We start from the raw sequence: 21007 nt of genomic DNA on the forward strand, positions 1-21007 counted from the left end.
TGGTCATCTCATGCCAATTAGAGGGTCTGATTGGCAGCTTTAGATTTCTTGATTAAAAACCTAACTAAATTGATTACATTTTAGGCATTCTTTCAGTAATGGAGAGGTTCTTAGCGAAAAGTTCAGGAACTATTCTATTTGGTGCTTAGTAAAAATATTTTGAATTAATGTGTGTACCAGTTACTGTCATTTCTTTATTAACTTCAAAAGTTTTCTGCCAAATAAACATTTCACTTTTTTCTGTTTGTAACAAAACAAAACAAAACAAAACAAACGGCTACCCACCCACCCCCCTTCCCTAGAAATATTGATTTAATTGACCTGAGGTGGATGTTGGGCATAGGTTCAAAAAGCTCCCCGTGGTGATTCTGATGTACAGTCAAGGTTGAGAACTCCTGTTGTATAAACTTAAAATATTAGTTTCATACTTGTGGAGTCACCTTGCACAGGTTTGGTACACAGTGTGGCTTAATAAATGTCAGCTGGACATGAATCTAAACCTTGCAGCAGATCTCAATAGATTCTGTTCTCTGAAGGGGTGTGGAGAAGTTGAGCACCGGTATACTATCTTGGCATTTCCCGACGGGACCCCTGAAGAGCTGTGCCTTTCAAGCATCTTCAAAAGCACTTTACTGAATTCTATGCCATGCCTGGCGCCGGGCTGGCAGCGCTGGTGGGAATGGAACACATTCCTTGCTATCCATGATCATGCCTCAGCCATACTTCCATTCCAGAATTGCCCAGGAGGGAAAGACGAGTCCCGGGGCGGTCAGGAAGCAGTGTGCTCCCGGATCCAGGCTAGGTAGTTGGCCACGTCGGTGTATACACCCGGCTTGTGGCGGTCGCCACAACCTGAACCCCAGCTGACGATGCCCCGCAGGATGAGCTGGAGCTCTGCGGTCTCATCCTCACACACCAGAGGGCCCCTGGAGTCACCCTGGGTCGGGGACACGCGGCTCAGCGCCCTTGGCTTGGGGTCTGCACTTGACCGGGTTAGAGGAGGGCGCCAAGCGGGTCCAAGGGCTCACCTGGCACGTCAGTGCCACCCTCGAGGAAGCCAGCGCAGAGCATGCCGGGGGGTGAAGGCGGCTCCGTGCACATCGGGGGCGGAGCAGCGCTCCGGACGGATGAGTGGCACCTGAGTGCCGCTTCTTCCTTCTACTGCAGGAAGCTGGAATATTCCCCTGACCCTGCGAATCGAGAGCGCCGTCCTCACACCCCTCCCGACTCCTCTCCGCCCAGGCCATGGACCTGGCTGCGCCAGGCTCTTTCAAACCCGCTCATCTCCTGCCTCCCTCGCAGCAAGCCCGAGAGGGAGTGAGTTGCCTTTAACACTATTTCATAGACGAGAAAACTGAGGCCAGAGAGGAGCGGTGATGTGAATGAACCAGGAGGAAGCAGGACTGCTTCGGAACCCCACCCCCACTTCCCATCCAGTGTCTCAAAACCTTGGTCCCCATCCAGCCCACCTGCTGCTCCAGCGCGGGCCAGCGTCCTAGTAGCCCTTGCAGCCCTGTGCCCAGAGGGAATCAAGAGAAAGTGCGATCCTCCTGGTACGCCTCAGATTTGGGGACGCCCCCCAACAGTGAATACCAAGCTCTTGGAGAAGCAGACTGAAGAGACAAGGGCCCTGCACGTCCTCACAATCCACCAGGTCGGCCCCACCTGTCCCTGGCGGTACCAAACCTGCGGGCCTCTCTTGCCTACCCCGGTGGCCAGAGGTCTCCCTCCCGCCCCCAGCCGTTCTGCTTATCTTCTAACTGGTGACCCCAGCCGGCCACTTCGCAGAGCGCAGGTTCGGATTCGGCCGGGCGGGCGGCGCTATTCGGCAGGCACACTGGCTGAACGAAAGACAACGGGTGCGCGCAGCAGCCTTCAGCGCTCTCCTGCAGGCGCACCAGAGCTAATCCAAGCGGGGAGGAGCATGAGACCGGGACGCTAGGACTTCGAGCACTGCCCACCCTTTCCCCTGATCCCCGCGGGGGCGCCCCCACGCACCCAGGTCGTGCTGGTAGGTGATACGCGAGAAGGCCTCGTGCAGGGGGTAGGCGCGCACGGCCAGCGGCGGTCCTGGCCGAGCACCACTGTCAGCTCCTTCGGCGCAGGTCTGGGGGCAGGGTCGGGAAAAGGAAGCGCGCTCAGAGCCGGCCACAGGCATCCTGCGGGAGCCCCCTCTTTCCGAGCCCCTTCTTGGGTTTCAGCTTCCTCCTGGGGAGCTCTGAAAGGGAGAAGGGGGAAAGGTGGGCGGAGACGCGGAGAGGTAGGGCACGTGTTCGGGTGTCGCGCGGAAGCTGGGCACAGAGGAGAGAGGAGCTAGGGATCCCGGGCTGGGAGCTGAGCGCTCAGGCACTCGCCGGTTCTGCAGGCAGTGAGCCGCGGTCAGCACCCAACAGGGGGCGATGAGGCTGCCGCTGCAGAAATTCTGGCCCTGCTACAGCGCGGCGATGTAGGGATGCGCCCCGGGGAGCGCCACCAGTTCCCCGACGACGCGGCTCAGCGAGGACAGCCGTTTGTGGAGCCGCTGTCCACAGCCCGCCGGGCCCGCGCTGGGCAGGGGAGTCCGCTGCTCGGGCAGCGAGCACTAGCCTGTGGGAGAAGCCCAGGCTGAGGGCCGGGAGACCCACGATCAGTTGGAATGTAGCTCGTCCCGTGATTTCTCTGCTCGGATTCTTAACCTTTCCCAACTACCTGAGGTCAGGGGTCGAAGCGGGGTCTGGGTCGTGGGCTGAGGTTTCTGCAAAGCCGAAAGCGAGGGCAAAGGGAAGTACTGGTGCCCCGATGAGATCCGGATCGGAGGAGGGATTTGAGGCGCCGCCGGGGCTGGGGCCTGGCATCGTGCCAGGCGGCAATAATTCCAGCTCAGTCGGTCGCCTCTCCAAACAAAGCACCACGGGCGGGTGTCATTGTCCTGGTTCCTGTAACCACGGGGTGGGGTTGGTTGAGAAGCCCTAGAGGGCCCTGGGGCGGAAAGAGACGCCCAGCCCTGCCCCACCCGCGCACCGGCAGAAGGCGTGGTCGCCCAGTCTCCGATTCAGCGCTTGCTCTGCGGTCACATTCCAGTAGGTGGCCTCGGAGGCCCACGGCTGACAGGGTGCGCCCGAGAGCTTAGTCCGGGCCACGCCGCGGTAGCTGAGCCCGCGGTCGCGGTCGTCGTAGCAGTTCGCCTTGAAGTCTGGGGAGAGAGAAGGCTCCCTACAGCTAGGGTATGGAATGGTCTCCTGTCGCCCTCTCACCCACTTCTCCACTCTCCCTCCTCCCTCTCTGCAAGCCCTTCCCACGTGGGGGCGGGGCTTCTTCTTCCCAGACACCCTAACTCACCCACTTCGCACAAGCGTCCAGCGTAGCCCGTGGGGCAACGGCACAGGCGGTGGCCCTCTGCCTGTAGGCAGCTGCCCCCACTGAGACATGGGTTGGTACGGCAGACTGGGAGAAGGAGCATGCTGAGCCCCCCCTAGGCTCAAAGACCCCCGCCCCCCACCCCCCACCCAGAGAGCTCCCTCTTACGCTGGCACACCACCTGGCCTCCTGCCAGCCTTTCTTTCCCACCTTCTGCCCTCCTCCCTGGCCAGCTCCCCACCCATCTACTCACCCTGGCTGGCCAGTGGCTTGCACTGGGCATTCGGACCCTTGCACTGGCACTTGGCTACACCTGCCAGCTCAAGCCTATGCCATATTTCATTCTTCTGGAAGAACCAAAGAAGCTGGGGCTCAAAGCACTTCTCTGGGGACAAAGGGGTAGGGTAGTCTCAGGAGAGTGTGGGACCATGCCAAGTCTCTGGGAATCCACTGGACCTCTTCAGTAGGCCTGTGGCTGCCCCTGTTCCCCAGCAGCCCCTCCCCTGGCCTCAGCATCTCCTTACCTCTCTGGCAGTGCTTCCCAGTGAAGTGATCTGAACAGATGCAGTGTGGGCCGTTTGGCATGTTCACACAGGTCCCTCCTTTCTGGCAGGGGTTGTGTTTGCTGCAGTGATCTGAGAGATGAACACAGGGGGAGAAAGAGTGGGGAGCCTGAATCAAACAGATGGGGCCAAGTCCCTACCCAAACCTGCTTGTCTTTTGACCTTGGCCCTCCAAATTTCCAAGCCTTAGTTTACCCACCGGAAAAAGGGGGCTACCCCCTCTTAGAACTTCTCCCTCTGGGAGGGAAGGACATAGGTGGGCCCAGAGTCCCATATGTTTTAGATCTGATGATACCCAGGAGAGTAGCTAGGGTCAGGGAGAGGGCCCTGGGCCACCCCAAAGGTTGTGTGGCACCTTTCACTTTCTTTGGCTCCAGGCAGTATGCCCACATCGCTGATCCTTCTCAAAGTTGGGGGTGGTAGCACACCTGTAGACAGAGATAAGGCTTAAGACATGGAAGTGACCCAAGTGCCCATCAACGGATGATTGGTTTAAGAAGACGTGGTATATACACAATGGAATATTACTCAGTCATTAAAAAAGAATGAAATATTGCCATTTGCAGTAACATGGGTGGACCTAGGGAATACCATACTAAGTGAAGTAAGTCAGATGGAGAAAGACAAATAATATGTGATAGCATTTATATGTGGAATCTAAACAGTAACACAAATGAATCTATATACAAAACAGAAACAGACTTACAGACATAGAAAACAAACTTACAGTTACCAAAGGGGAAAGCGGGGGTGGGGGGGATAAATTAGGAATATGAGATTAACAGATACACACTACTATACATAACATAGATAAGCAACAAGGATTTACTGTATAATACAGGGAACTATACTCAATATCTTGTAATAACTTATAATGGAAAATAATCTGAAAAAATATATATATATAACTGAATCATTTTGCTGTACACCTGAAACCAACACTATATTGTAAATCAACTATACTTCAATAAATAAAAAAAGGAAGAAAGAAAGAGATAAAGCTTCCTAGCTCTGCCCAAGGGGCTGGGCTGCCCTTTCCTATCACAGCCCCTTCTCTCCAAGCAGGGTTCCTTGGACAGAAGGATGGGCAGAGTCCACCTCCCCCAGACCCCTGCTCCAACCCTTCCGGGGTAGTCTTACCAGGGTCGGGGCCGGGCCAGCCTCTGTGGATACATTTGTGATACAGCTGCCGGTGGTACTGGAAGGGGAAGTGGCAGGGCTCCCTGGTGACAGTGAGAACTGCAGGGGTAACACACTCCTTAATGACTTTCCCCGTGCCCCATTCCCCAGGTACCACCCCTCAGAGTCTGGTTGGAAAAAGGATAGACCTTTGAAAAGATCATTGTGCCTTCAAGACCACATCCTGCTTAAGAGTTGGGTTTCTGGAGTCAGTTGGTGGACTCCTGACTCCACCAACTACTAACTGCGTGATTTTAGACAAGTCTGCAGCCTCCAGGCCTAGAAGAGTGCTTGCCGCAAAGTAGGCACTTAATAAATAATTGGTGAATGTTGAAGTCACTTGACCACTCTGAGCCTTAGTTTTCTCATCTGTTAAAAATGGCAAAAATCATACATAGTACAGATGAAGGATTTCAGTTTTGCAAGATGCAAAGAATTCTGGAGACAGATGGTGGTAATGATTGCACAACAATATGAGTGTACTTAATATCACTGAACTGTACACTTAAAAATGGTTGAGACGGGGATTCCCTGGTGGCGCAGTGGATAAGTATCCGCCTGCCAATGCAGGGGACACGGGTTCAAGCCCTGGTCCGGAAAGATCCCACATGCCTCAGAGCAGCTAAGCCCGTGCGCCACAACACAGCCCGTGCGTGCTGCAGCTACTGAAGCCTGCACGTCTACACACCTAGAGCCCGTGCTCCGCAACAAGAGAAGCCACCGCAATGGGAAGCCTGTGCACCGCAACGAAGAGTAGCCCCCACTCGTGGCAACTAGAGATAAACCCTGCGCGCAGCAACAAAGACCCAACTCAGACAAAAATAAATAAATAAATACATTTATTAAAAAAAAAACCCAGCATGTCAGTATGGTCCTATTTTTGTACAAACATATTTACATATGCATAAAAAATAAATCTAGAATGAAATCTCCAAAATTTGTAACAGTGGTTTTAGGAAGATAGTGGATTATGGGTGACTTTTCCTTCTTTTCTATTTCCGTAATTTATAAAGTTTTTACAAAAAAAATATTGCTATTGTAATTTTTAAAAATAGTACAATTGAGCCTCATTCAGATTCTGTATTTGCTTATCTGCACTTCTTGCTAAAATTTATCTGTAACCCCAAACCAATACTCAAGGTGCTTTCACTGTCATTTGTGGACATGCACAGAGTGGTGAAAAATTTGAGTCAGCCCAAGTGCACATTCCCAGCTGAGGTCAAACAAGGTGATGCTCTGCTTCTTGTTTCAACTCCTACTGTAAACCAGTGTCTTTTTTTTTTTTAATTTTTAAATTTTATTTATTTTTTTATACAGCAAGTTCTCATAAGTTATCCATTTTATACATATTAGTGTATATATGTCAATCCCAATCTCCCAATTCATCACACCACCCCACCCCTGCCACTTTCCCCCCTTGTTTTCCACATGTTTGTTCTCTACATCTGTGTCTCAATTTCTGCCCTGCAAACTGGTTGATTTGTACCATTTTTCTAGGTTCCACATATATGCGTTAATATACGACATTTGTTTTTCTCTTTCTGACTTACTTCACTCTGTATGACAGACTCTAGATCCATCCACGTCTCTACAAATGACCCAACTTCGTTCCCTTTTATGGCTGAGTAATATTCCATTGTTTATATGTACCACATCTTCTTTATCCATTCGTCTGTCAATGGGCATTTACGTTGCTTCCATGTCCTGGCTATTGTAAATAGTGCTGCAATGAACATTGGGGTGCATATGTCTTTTTGAATTATGGTTTTCTCTGGGTATATGCCCAGTAGTGGGATTTCTGGGTCATATGGTAATTCTATTTTTAGTTTGTTAAGGAACCAACATACTGTTCTCCGTAGTGGTTGTATCAATTTACATTCCACCAACAGTGCAAGAGGGTTCCCTTTTCGCCACACCCTCTCCAGCATTTGTTGTTTGTAGATTTTCTGATGATGCCCATTCTAACTGGTGTGAGGTGATACCTCATTGTAGTTTTGATTTGCATTTCTCTAATAATTAGTGGTGTTGAGCAGCTTTTCATGTGCTTCTTGGCCATCTCTATGTCTTCTTTGGAGAGATGTCTATTTAGGTCTTCTGCCCATTTTTCAATTTGGTTGTTTGTTTTTTTAATATTGAGCTCCATGAGCTGTTTATATATTTTGGAGATTAATCCTTTGTCCATTGATTCGTTTGCAAATATTTTCTCTCATTCTGAGGATTGTCTTTTCATCTTGTTTGTAGTTTCCTTTGCTATGCAAAAGCTTTGAAGTTTCATTAGGTCCCATTTGTTTATTTTTGTTTTTATTTCCATTACTCTAGGAGGTGGATCAAAAAAGATCTTGCTGTGATTTATGTCAAAGAGTGTTCTTACTATGTTTTCCTCTAAGAGTTTTACAGTGTCCGGTCTCACATTTAGGTCTCTAATCCATTCTGAGTTTATTTTTGTGATGGTGTTAGGGAATGTTCTAATTTCATTCTTTTACATGTAGCTGTCCAGTTTTCCCAGCACCACTTATTGAAGAGACTGTCTTTTCTCCATTGTATATCCTTGCCTCCTCTGTCAAATATACAGTGACCACATGCGCGTGGGTTTATCTCTGGGCTTTCTATCCTGTTCCATTGATCTATATTTCTGTTTTTGTGCCAGTACCATATTGTCTTGATTACTGTAGCTTTGTAGTATAGTCTGAAGTCAGGGAGGCTGATTCCTCCAGCTTCGTTTTTTTCCCTCAAGATTGCTTTGGCTATTCGGGGTCTTTTGTGTCTCCATACAAATTTTAAGATTTTTTGTTCTAGTTCTGTAAAAAATGCCAGTGGTAATTTGATAGGGATTGCATCGAATCTGTAGATTGCTTTGGGTAGTATAGTCATTTTCACAATACTGATTCTTCCAATCCAAGAACACGGTATATCTCTCCATCTGTTGGTATCATCTTTAATTTCTTTCTTCAGTGTCTTATAGTTTTCTGCATACAGGTCTTTTGTCTCCCTAGGTAGGTTTATTCCTAGGTATTTTATTCTTTTTGTTGCAATGGTAAATGGGAGTGTTTCCATAATTTCTCTTTCAGATTTTTCATCATTAGTGTATGGGAATGCAAGAGATTTCTGTGCATTAATTTTGTATCCTGCAACTTTACCAAATTCATTGATTAGCTCTAGTCATTTTCTGGTGGCATCTTTAGGACTCTCTATGTATAGTATCATGTCATCTGCAAACAGTGACAGTTTTACTTTTTCTTTTCCAATTTGCATTCCTTTTATTTCTTTTTCTTCTCTGACTGCCGTGGCTAGGACTTCCAAAACTATGTTGAATAATCGTGGTGAGAGTGGACATCCTTGCCCTTGCTTGTTCCTGATCTTAGAGGAAATGCTTTCAGTTTTTCACCATTGAGAATGATGTTTGCTGTGGGTTTGTCGTATATGACCTTTATTATGTTGAGGTAGGTTCCCTCTATGCCCACTTTCTGGAGAGTTTTTATCATAAATGGGTGTTGAATTTTGTCAAAAGCTTTTTCTGCATCTATTGAGATGATCATATGGTTTTTCTTCTTCAATTTGTTAATATGGTGTATCACATTGATTGATTTGCGTATATTGAAGAATCCTTGCATCCCTGGGATAAATCCCACTTGATCATGGTGTATGATCCTTTTAATGTGTTGTTGAGTTATGTTTGCTAGTATTTTGTTGAGGATTTTTGCGTCTATATTCATCAGTGATATTGGTCTGTAATTTTCTTTTTTCGTAGTGTCTTTGTCTGGTTTTGGTATCAGGGTGATGGTGGCCTCATAGAATGAGTTTGGGAGTGTTCCTTCCTCTGCAATTGTTTGGAAGAGTTTGAGAAGGATGGGTGTTAGCTCTTCTCTAAATGTTTGATAGAATTCACCTGTGAAGCCATCTGGTCCTGGACTTTTGTTTGCTGGAAGGTTTTTAATCACAGTTTCAATTTCATTATTTGTGATTGGTCTGTTCATATTTTCTATTTCTTCCTGGTTCAGTCTTGGAAGGCTATACCTTTCTAAGAATTTGTCCATTTCTTCCAGGTTGTCCATTTTATTGGCATAGAGTTGCTTGTAGTAGTCTCTTAGGATGCTTTGTATTTCTGCAGTGTCTGCTGTAACTTCTCCTTTTCATTTCTAATTTTATTGATTTGAGTCCTCTGCCTCTTTTTCTTGATGAGTCTGGCTAATGGTTTATCAATTTTGTTTATCTTCGCAAAGAACCAACTTTTAGTTTTATTGATCTTTGCTATTGTTTTCTTTGTTTCTATTTCATTTATTTCTGCTCTGATCTTTATGATTTCTTTCCTTCTACTAACTTTGGGTTTTGTTTGTTCTTCTTTCTCTAGTTCCTTTAGGTGTAAGGTTAGATTGTTTATTTGAGATGTCTGTTGTTTCTTGAGGTAGGATTGTATCGCTATAGACTTCCCTCTTAGAACTGCTTTTGCTGCATCCCGTAGGTTTTGGATCATCGTGTTTTCATTGTCATTTGTCTCTAGGTACTTTCTGATTTCCTCTTTGATTTCTTCAGTGATCTCTTGGTTATTTAGTAACGTATTGTTTAGCCTCCATGTGTTTGTGTTTTTTACATTTTTTTCCTTGTAATTGATTTCTAATCTCATAGCGTTGTGGTCAGAAAAGGTGCTTGATATGATTTCAATTTTCTTAAATTTACTGAGGCTTGATTTGTGACCCAAGATGTGATCTATCCTGGAGAATGTTCCGTGTGCCCTTGAGAAAAAAGTGTAATCTGCTGTTTTTGGATGGAATGTCCTATAAATATCAATTAAATCTATCTGGTCTACTGTGTTATTTAAAGCTTGTGTTTCCTTATTAATTTTCTGTTTGGATGATCTGTCCATTGGTGTAAGTGAGATGTTAAAAGTCCCCCACTATTGTTGTGTTACTGTCGATTTCCTCTTTTATAGCTGTTAGCAGTTGCCTTGTGTATTGAGGTGCTCCTATGTTGGGTGCATATATATTTATAATTGTTGTATCTTCTTCTTGGATTGATCCCTTGATCATTAAGTAGTGTCCTTCCTTGTCTCTTGTAACATTCTTCATTTTATTTTATTTTTTTATTTTTATTTTTATTTTTTTAAAGAATTATTTATTTATTTATTTATGGCGTGTTGGGTCTTCGTTTCTGTGCGAGGGCTTTCTCTAGGTGTGGCAAGCGGGGGCCACTCTTCATCGCGCTGCGCGGGCCTCTCATTCTCACGGCCTCTCTTGTTGCGGAGCACAGGCTCCAGAGGCGCAGGCTCAGTAGTTGTGGCTCACGGGCCCAGTTGCTCCGCAGCATGTGGGATCTTCCCAGACCAGGGCTCGAACCCGTGTCCCCTGCATTGGCAGGCAGATTCTCAACCACTGCGCCACCAGGAAAGCCCACATTCTTCATTTTAAAGTCTATATTATCTGATATGAGTATAGCTACTCCAGATTTCTTTTGATTTCCATTTGCATGGAATATCTTTTTCCATCCCCTCACTTTCAGCCTGTATGTGTCCCTAGGTCTGAAGTGGATCTCTTGTAGACAGCATATATATATGGGTCTTGTTTTTGTATCCATTCAGTGAGCCTGTGTCTTTTGGTTGGAGCATTTAATCCATTCACGTTTAAGGTAGTTATCGATATGTATGTTCCTATTACCTCTTTCTTAATTGTTTGGGGTTTGTTTTCGTAGGTCCTTTTCTTCTCTTGTGTTTTCCACTTAGAGAAGCTCCTTTAGCATTTGTTGTAGAGCTAGTTTGGTGGTGCTGAATTCTCTTCGCTTTTGCTTTTCTGTAAAGCTTTTGATTTCTCCATCGAATCTGAATGAGATCCTTGCCAGGTAGAGTAATCAAGGTTGTGTTCTTCCCTTACATCACTTTAAATATGTCATGCCACTCCCTTCTGGCTTGTTGAGTTTCTGCTGAGAAATCAGCTGTTAACCTTATGGGAGTTCCCTTGTACGTTATTTGTCGTTTTTCCCTTGCTGCTTTCAATAATTTTTCTTTGTCTTTAATTTTTGCCAAGTTGATTACTATGTGTCTTGGCGTGTTTCTCCTTGGGTTTATCCTGTATGGGACTCTCTGCACTTCCTGCACTTGGGTGGCTATTTCCTTTCCCATGTTAGGGAAGTTTTTGACTATAATCTCTTCAAATATTTTCTTGGGTCCTTTCTCTCTCTCTTCTCCTTCTGGGACCCCTATAATGAGAATGTTGTTGCGTGTAATGTTGTCCCAGAGGTCTCTCAGGCTGTCTTCATTTCTTTTCATTCTTTTTTCTTTATTCTCTTCCACAGCAGTGAATTCCACCATTCTGTCTTCCAGGTCACTTATTCGTTCTTCTGCCTCAGTTATTCTGGTATTGATTCTTTCTAGTGTATTTTTCATTTCAGTTATTGTATTGTTAATCTCTGTTTGTTTGTTCTTTAATTCTTCTAGATCTTTGTTAAACATTTCTTGCATCTTCTTGATCTTTGCCTCCATTCTTTTTCCGAGGTCCTGGATCATCTTCACTATCATTATCCTGAATTCTTTTTCTGGAAGGTTGCCTATCTCCACTTCACTTAGTTGTTTTTCTGGGGTTTTATCTTGTTCCTTCATCTGGTACATAGCCCTCTGTTTTTTCATCTTATCTTTCTGTGAATCTGTTTTTTGTTCCACAGGCTGCAGGATTGTAGTTCTTCTTGCTTCTCAACAAGTGTCCTTTTCATGCTCTATTTAGTGCTATGTTTTTCAAATTTTGTGCTTTTGATACATGATTTTGCTGTTGAAAACGGCCCCCAAATAGAGTGCTGAAGTGCTGTCCAGTGTTCCAAAGTGCAAGAGGGCTGTGATGTACATTATGGAGAACACTTGTGGGTTAGATCAGCTTCGTCCAGGCATGAACTATAGTGCCTCTGGCCATGAATTTAATATCAATGAATCAATAATATATATTAAGTAAGGTGTCTTTAAACAGAATCACACATAAAATAAGGTTATATGTTGATGAAAATGTTGTGACCAGAGCTCACAGGAACCTAACCCTATATTTCCTCTAGGAGCAATGGTTCAGTTTTTGCTAATTCAGTGTTCATGGTGACTTCATAGAACATGACTACCACGAATAATGAGAATTGATTCTATCTATTTCAGAGGAGTGTTGCGAAACTTAAATGAGATCGTGTCTATAAAACACTTACACAGAGTCTGGCACATAGTACGTTAGCTGCTATTTTGTATTAGAGGCCCAGTGACACTTGTGCTGAGGGCCAAATCAGGGACGGGACATTAAAGGAAGAGAGAGGGGTCTGAGACGGACCTTTAAGATGCAAATGGAATGGACACAGAAGAGTAGGACCCTAAGTAGGTGATTAGGCAAGGGCAGGGCAGCTAGGTTGGGTCAGGCTAGAAGGAGGAGAGCAGTTTGGCTAGGTGTGGAGTGCTTAGGAGAGGAGGTTAGGTACTCAGGATTGCCTCAGTGCCATGCTAAGGGGCTGGGCCTGATCCCATCAGGGCAGGCTTGCCAGGGCAGGCTCAATCTAGTTTACAATTCTAGGTAAATATTTAGTGCCTGGAAGAATAAAGGCAATGGGGAACTATGGCAGGGGGGAGATGGCAGATATCCACCATCTAAAAGGGAGCTTGATAATAAAAGCGAATATATTTTAAGCATTTACCATGCACCAAACTGTGGGCTGAGTGCCTCACTGGGATTAATGACTCATTTCTCCTTCTCCACAGCCCTAAGAGTTTTACCATTACCAGCCTCATTTTACAGGTGGGAATTTAAGCTTGGAGAAGTCAAGTCATTGGTCCAGAGCCATCCAGCACATAAGGGATGAAGCTGGGATTCAGAGGCATTTGGGCTCCAGAGCCCTGCTCTTGATACTTCCTTGTCTGTCAAGGGCCCTGGCCTCTGTGTGGCATGACTGATGCCTGCGAGATGTATCGAGGAGAGGAAAGGAAGGGGGAGGCTGGGGAAACCGAGAAAGACTGGCAGGTACTGGACCAGACACTCAGATACAGCCCCAGCCTTGCCCTCAAGGAGCACTCAGTTCACTATCACTCTGGATCCCCAGCACCCATGTGCACAAGACCTGGCATATAGTAGGCACTCAGGTCTGAATGCCAGCCAGACAACTCTGGGGATGAGAGTGAAGAGCGCCCAGGATCCTTCCCCTCACCCCAAGGGCCAGAGACTAACAATCTTCACACTCCCTGCCATACTCATCCCTGTTCAAGGGTCTCTCAGGAGGCGGACCCAGGCTACTTACCCACTGTGTGCTCACTCTCTATGAACTTATGCTGCTTGGGGGCTTTCCAAGGTGGAGTCTATGGCAGAGAGAAGAAAGCCGGGAATTTTCCCTGAAAGTCGTTGCCTGCCCCGATCCCATGCTAGTCCCCAGCTTCCTTTCACAGTCCAGAAATGCAGAGATTTCCTCAGAAGGCCTGGACCCCTCCTTCCTCCTCCCATTGTCTCCTCAAGGTCCCCCTTCCCCAGTAATGCAGGCCATGTCCTCATATCCACCAGCACTGTCTGTCTCTCTCTCCTCTACTTTGGCCTTATAGGCTTGCCTAGTCTTTCCAAACAGGCCTTCCAATCACCTAGACTAAAAGGTCATGTGCAGAGGCCAAGGCTGTGATAGGGCCATCCCAGGGCCATCCCAGTACAACCCTCCTGGTTCCCACAGCCCTTACCAAAACTGCTGACTCCATGCTCACCAGCAGGACCCCCAGGAGCAGCAGAGCCCTCATGGCGTCTGTCTGTTGGTCCAACCACTTGCCCAGGAGTCCAGATCAATAGAACTGGTCAAAGGTCCCTAAGGCCTGGGAAGCAGAGATTGGTCGAGCTGCCCTCCTGGGCTGTTTATGGAAAGCCAAGCAGAGAGTTTCCTTGATGGGCCCCCAAGGATGGGAAAGTTGGGAGCTGGTGGGTGGGAGTAGCATAATAAGGAGTGGGGTTCCTCCTCTCTTTCCCAGATAATGGAACTGGAAGCAGGAAGAGGGACCATCTTTGTTTCAGGTCCTATTGGGGATGAGGAGTTTAAGGAGATCCAAGAGAAGCTCCCTACTTTAGGAATCTTAGAGTCCATGGAGAAGTATATTCATTTTCTATTGCTGCCTAAAATTAACCACAAACTTTGCAGCTTAAAATAATACCCATTAATTAGTTCGTAAATCTGTGGGTCAAAAGTCCAGCACTGCGTGACTCAGTTTTCTGCTCAAGGTCTCACAAAACTGAGATCAAGGCTAAGTTTTCTGGAGGCTCTGGGGAAAAATTCCCTTCCAAGGTCATTCAGGTCATTGGCAGAATTCAGTTTCTTGTGTTTGTAGGACTGAGGTCCCTTTTTGTTTGCAAGCCAGGGGTTGCCCCCAGCTGCTAGAAGCTACCTGCATTTCTTGCCAAAGAGCCCCTTCGATCTTCCAAGCCAACAACAGAGAATCTCCCCCACGTTGACTCTCTTACCCTTTGAATTTCTTTTTCCAGGAAGAACCCTGTCACTTTTAAGGGCTCATCTGATTAGGTGAGGCCCACTAAGGAGAATCTCCCTGTCTTAAGGTCAGCTGATTTGGGACCTTACTTACATTTGCAGCATTCTTCTATAGAAGCATCTGGATTAGTGTTTGATTAAATGACTGGGAGAAGGTATGTTTACACCAGGGAACTTGGGGGCCATCTTAGAGTTCTACCTACAAAGAAAGTAAATTATCCCATGGAAAAAATACTAAAAATACTAAACCAAGGGGTGCTAAAATATGCAACTGGAGCACAAAGGAGGGAGATAGGTTGGGCATGTATTATTTTTCCTGCCCAACAACCATCCACCTTGGTTCAGTAAGGACACCCTGCTTTTTCCTTTGGGAACCACTCCTCATTCATCCGCTCCATGAGTCTCTAGTGCTGCCCACTCTATCCTCAGTTCTAGGGCTGGGGGTGTGGCCTAGGTCTGGCCAATCAGAGCATGGTATCTCTAGACCACAGCGATTGGTTCAGGGATAAGCTATACACAAGTTTGGCCAATCAGAGTCAGCCTTGGGACTTTCACCAGAACTTTTATGATAAAGGTGCTTTCTTCCCCCTGGGGTCCCTAAGAATGCAAGCCTGGAGATGTTGATGGCCATCTCTGTCACTGCCTGGGGAAGGCCTGCCTGAGAATGAAGCATACACACAGGAATAGCAGAGCAAACAGGGAAGGAAGGATGGAGGAATGCTGTAGGAGGCAACCTCCTAGATGGTCCCCCTTGATTCTCACCTCCTGGGATTCATGACCTTGAATAGTCTCTTCTAAAACTGATTCAGAGCTGTTCTGTGTGTCCAATAGAATATGGAAGAAATGATTGTGTTTGACTTCCAAGCCCAGATCAAAAAAGGCATTGCAATTTTTGCCTTGGTCTCATGGATCACTCACTCCGGGGGAGGCCAGCTGCCATGCTGTGAGGACACTTAAGCAGCCCTGCAGAGAGGCCCATGAGGGAAGAAAGTAAAGCCTCCTGCCAACAGCCAGCACCAACTGGACAGCCATGTGAATGAACCACTTTTGATATGGATACTGCAGCCCCAACCATCTGGCCTGCAACCTCATTAGAGACCTCAAGCCAGACCATCCTGCTAAGCTGCTCCTGAATTCTTGAAACTCTGAATTTGAGAAAATCCTAATTGATTTTTGTTGTTTTAAGCCATAAATTTTAGGATGATTTGTTACCCAGCATTTGATAACTAATACAGATAAATTGATTACTGATTATTTTATTTGAGAACCTGGATCCTAAAACTAGAGATACTCTCAAGAATTCTCAGTTACATGCACCAATTAAAACCAATTTGAATGGACTTCCATCGCTTTCAAAGAAGTCCTGACTGATACAAAGTAATTTGTGGGAAATGAAGGGAAGACAGAATGCAGCAATTCCTTAATTCTGCTGGAAGAGAGGCAGGCCATGGAAGACTTCCTGGAACAGAAACACAACAACAGGACGGCAGGAGTAGAGGCACCACTTCAACAATTGTTTTCAAAAGTTGATGTGACAGTTATTGGGACTTCTCCGCGGCATGTGGGATCTTCCCAGACCAGGGCTTGAACCCGCGTCCCCTGCATTGGTAGGCAGAGTCTCAACCACTGCACCACCAGGGAAGCCCCTTTCATCAGTTCTTGATTGCAGTTCTTGAATACAGTCCACGGCCTAGAGCTGGTCCCATGTTGCCTCCTTGTTCCTGATGAGAAGCCAGCTCTCCCTCCAAATGGAAGGGGCCTTTTAACTTATTTTATTTATATTTATTTTGGGCTGCGTTGGGTCTTCATTGCTGCGCGTGGGCTTCCTCTAGTTGTGGTGAGCAGGGGCTACTCTTTGTTGCGGTGCCCGGGCTTCTCACTGTGGTGGCTTCACTTGTTGTGGAGCACGGGCTCTAGGCGCATGGGCTTCAGTAGTTGTGGCTCGCGGGCTCTAGAGCACAGGTTCAGTAGTTGCGGCGCATGGGCTTATTTGCTCCACGGCATGTGGGATCTTCCTGGACAAGGGCTTGAACCCATGTCCCCCTGCACTGGCAGGCGGATTCTTAACCACTGCGCCACCAGGGAAGCCTGGAAGGGGCCTTTAAAACAGGTCTTCACAACGAATAGGGCTTTGCAGGTGGGAAAGGGAGAGAACAGCTTCCAGGCAGTGTGAGTACTACAACTTCACAGAAACCTGAATGTAGCATGTCAAATGAAGAATGTGATAAGCACAGGGTGCTTTGTAGGGAATGTGAGATGAGGCATCCAGTCTGTTGGGACTGGAGATGGACATTCATGGGTATTTGGATGTTCAACATCTATTCCCCCTTCCTCTTCCTCTAGTCTCCCAGTTTCTATTTGGGGTCACCCCTCCCCTATTGTGTGGGGGAAGGGTAATTTCTAGTGATCACCTCCCACTCTGGAAGCCTAATGGACCAGATCACCCTCTCCCTACATTAACATAGTCAGAGGGGCCTAAACGTGGCCAATGGGCACTCTCTCCCAGGACTCTGAATCCTGAACAGGCCACCCAAGGATGGTGAAAAGAGCTGGGGTTGGAAGTCTGCCATTGCACCAACTGTGCCCCGACCAGATTGTCCCTGCTACATGGCATAAGTCAGGATGCCTTCCAAAAGCTAAGCTTAAGTAGCAAGGAAATTCAAATGCATTATTTCGTATCATAAGAGATCTAGAGTGGAGGGGTTCCAGGAACAGTGCTTTCAGTGGTTTAACAATGTCATCAAGAACCCATGTTCTGGGGCTTCCCTGGTGGCGCAGTGGTTGAGAATCTGCCTGCCAATGCAGGGGACACGGGTTCGAGCCCTGGTCTGGGAAGATCCCACATGCCGCGGAGCAACTGGGCCCGTGAGCCACAACTACTGAGCCTGCGCGTCTGGAGCCTGTGCTCCGCAACAAGAGAGGCCGCGATAGTGAAAGGTCCACGCACCGCGATGAAGAGTGGCCCCCACTCGCCGCAACTGGAGAAAGCCCTCACACAGAAACGAAGACCCAACACAGCCAAAAATAAAAATAATAAATAAATAATAAATTAAAAAATTAAAAAAAAAAAAAAAGAACCCATGTTCTTTCTTCTTTTTGTTTACTATGGTCCTCAGTGTGTATACCTTCAGGCTGATTCCCTCATGGTCACAAGATGGCTGCCACAGCTCCAAGAATCACGTCTAAACTCCAATGAAGAGGAACCTTCCCTTCCAGTAGATCTTTCTTAGAAATGAGGAAACCTTCCTCCCAAAAAAATCCCAAGCAGACCTCCCCTCATGGCTCAATGGCCACAACTGGGTTACCTGACACTCCTAAACCAATCTCTGGCAAGGGTAAGGGGATGTCCTGTCTTAGGCCAATCAACCCTGGAGCCAAGTCAGGCTGTGAGGTAAAGTGGCCACAGGAACAGAATTGGGACTCTGCAAAAGAGGAAGGGGAGTGGTATTGGATATTAGTTAGACAACCAAAGTGTCTGCTGTAATTCCTGCTTCCAGATCCTCTAGTGGCCCTTAATGCCTTCTTATTTCCAAGCCTATTCCTTCTAGTTGATGCTATGAACCGCTGAGGGCATTCCCATAAAGTAAATTCCCTTTTGTTTAAGTAGCTAGAGCCACGTTCTGTTGCTTGCAGCCAAGGCCTTTCACTCTCCCTTATCCCTCAAGTCTAACCAGCCTCCAAGTTCTGTTCATTACACCGCCCACATATTTCTCAAATCCCTCCACTTCTCTCCATTCCTACTTCCTTTCTTTGACTTCCGTAAAATTAAAGGTATATACAGTGGCGGAACATAATTTGAGAACCTCTGGTGGACATCTGTCTTTTCCCTTCTTTAGCATTCATTCTCCCTTTATCTAGTAAGAGTCCTCAATGTTCCTTTGGGGAGGGGCCCATTCCCCCTTCCATCAAGTGGATATAAGAAAGCTTACCCCATCCCTCAGCTGAGGGTGGAGTGGGCATGTGATCCAGACCTGGTCAATTAGAACACTGCCTCTTTAGGAAAACTCAGGGTGCTAGATCCCTTATTCAAAGAGGAACATTTCTCATATTTGTTCATTCTAGTTTATTTTCATTTAAAATCTTTTAGGTTAAGTTTAAGCTTTTTAAGAGTTAGTTTTGGAAATTGAAACACATTACTAATACTGTAGGAACTGGTGAGGCCTTGACTTAAAACTTTCTTTGTACTGTGATTTCCTTTTGGGTGTATTTTGCTAAATGAAACTTGTTAAATTTTTTGTTAACTAAATTTTTTCTTAAAATAAAGAGACTTTTTCACAATGAAGAAAAAAAACCCTGCCTCTTTCTGTTCTCAGTGATTGGTTCAAAATGAACACCTGACCCAAATCAAACCAATGAGAGGCAACCCCGGGATTTTTGCTGGAATCAAGATAGACACTTTCTCTTTCTATAAAAGTTGCCATGTTGGTAGGAAGTGAGGTTGAAGCTGCTGGCAGCCGTCTTTAAAAGCCGAGTCAGAATATGGGAAAGACAAATTTTGAGTGACACCATTTGAGACCTGGGATGCAATGACACTTGAAATCAGAACCACCACCTACACTTTTCAGTTACTTAAACCAATAAATTCCGGTTTTTTACTTAAGCCGGTTTTAGTTGCAACCAAAAGTCCTAACTGATGCAAGCAAGAATTCATACATTGTTACCAGGAAGTTCCTAAAACAAAACAAAACCGCTAGTGATCAGCACTGTAAGTCAGTAGCTTAAAGAATAGGAAAACAGCTTTTTCGCAATGGGTTTGTCGCCAGGACACAGGTGTCGTGAAAACCACCGCTAAACCTAAGCAAAAATGGGAAAGGAGAAGACTCACATCAACATCGTTGTCATCGGACACGTAGATTCGGGGAAGTCCACCACTACTGGCCATCTGATCTACAAATGTGGTGGGATCGACAAGAGAACCATTGAAAAGTTCGAGAAGGAGGCTGCCGAGATGGGGAAGGGCTCCTTCAAGTACGCCTGGGTCTTGGACAAACTGAAAGCTGAACGCGAGCGTGCTATCACCATTGATATCTCCCTATGGAAATTCGAGACCAGCAAGTACTATGTGACCATCATTGATGCCCCAGGACACAGAGACTTCATCAAAAACATGATTACAGGCACATCCCAGGCTGACTGTGCTGTCCTGATTGTTGCTGCTGGTGTTGGTGAATTTGAAGCAGGTATTTCCAAGAATGGGCAGACCCATGAGCATGCCCTTCTGGCCTACACTCTGGGTGTGAAACAGCTAATTGTTGGAGTTAACAAAATGGATTCCACCGAGCCACCCTACAGCCAGAAGAGATACGAGGAAATTGTAAAGGAAGTCAGCACCTACATTAAGAAAATTGGCTACAACCCCGACACAGTAGCATTTGTGCCAATTTCTGGCTGGAATGGTGACAACATGCTGGAGCCAAGTGCTAACATGCCATGGTTCGAGGGATGGAAAGTCACCCGTAAAGATGGCAATGCCAGTGGGACCACACTGCTTGAAGCTCTGGATTGCATCCTGCCACCAACTCGCCCAACTGACAAGCCCTTGCGTTTGCCCCTCCAAGACGTCTACAAAATTGGTGGTATTGGCACTGTCCCTGTGGGTCGAGTGGAGACTGGTGTTCTCAAACCTGGCATGGTGGTCACCTTTGCTCCAGTCAACGTGACAACTGAAGTGAAATCTGTTGAAATGCACCATGAAGCTTTGAGTGAAGCCCTTTCTGGGGACAACGTGGGCTTCAATGTCAAGAACGTGTCTGTCAAAGATGTTCGTCGTGGCAATGTGGCTGGTGACAGCAAGAATGACCCACCGATGGAAGCAGCTGGCTTCACAGCTCAGGTGATTATCTTGAACTATCCAGGCCAAATCAGTGCCAGCTATACACCTGTGCTGGATTGTCACACAGCTCACATTGCCTGCAAGTTTGCTGAGCTGAAGGAGAAGATAGATCGTCGTTCTGGGAAAAAGCTGGAAGATGGCCCCAAATTCTTGAAATCTGGTGATGCTGCCATCGTTGATATGGTTCCTGGCAAACCCATGTGTGTTGAGAGCTTCTCTGACTATCCTCCTCTGGACCGCTTTGCTGTTCGTGACATGAGACAGACGGTTGCTGTGGGTGTCATCAAAGCAGTGGACAAGAAGGCAGCTGGCGCTGGCAAGGTCACCAAGTCCGCCCAGAAAGCTCAGAGGGTTAAATGAATATTATCCCCAGTACCTGCCACCCCAGTCTTAATCAGTGGTGGAAGAACGGTCTCAGAACTGTTTGTCTCAATTGGCCATTTAAGTTTAATAGCAAAAGATTGGTTAATGATAACAATGCATCGTAAAACCTTCAGAAGGAAAGGAGAATGTGTTGTGGACCATTTGTTTTGTGTGTGGCAGTTTTAAGTTATTAGTTTTTAAAATCAGTACTTTTTAATGGAAACAACTTGACCAAAAATCTGTCACAGAATTTGAGACCCATTAAAAAAGTTTA

At 46.5% G+C, this 21007-nt stretch overlaps 2 protein-coding genes across 2 annotated transcripts; one reads left to right on the plus strand and one right to left on the minus strand.

Moving 5' to 3' along the window:
- Positions 1-769: 769 nt before the first annotated feature.
- On the minus strand, positions 770-13800 carry F12 (coagulation factor XII). The gene is given in 18 exon segments (XM_036847311.1): positions 770-945; positions 1035-1077; positions 1079-1141; positions 1144-1190; positions 1742-1903; positions 1999-2061; positions 2064-2107; positions 2355-2586; positions 2686-2915; positions 3001-3172; positions 3319-3423; positions 3590-3721; positions 3861-3971; positions 4255-4288; positions 4291-4327; positions 5021-5138; positions 13320-13377; positions 13744-13800. Coding segments are annotated over 18 exon segments (1884 nt in total).
- A 5476-nt stretch (positions 13801-19276) lies between these two features.
- LOC118892253 (elongation factor 1-alpha 1-like) lies at positions 19277-21007 on the plus strand. The gene has a single exon (XM_036846649.1). It carries the CDS (start codon positions 19342-19344, stop codon positions 20728-20730), a length of 1389 nt encoding a protein of 462 aa, XP_036702544.1. The 5' UTR covers positions 19277-19341; the 3' UTR covers positions 20731-21007.

This window comes from Balaenoptera musculus, chromosome 3 (assembly GCF_009873245.2).
Source record: "Balaenoptera musculus isolate JJ_BM4_2016_0621 chromosome 3, mBalMus1.pri.v3, whole genome shotgun sequence".
NCBI lineage: Eukaryota > Metazoa > Chordata > Mammalia > Artiodactyla > Balaenopteridae > Balaenoptera > Balaenoptera musculus.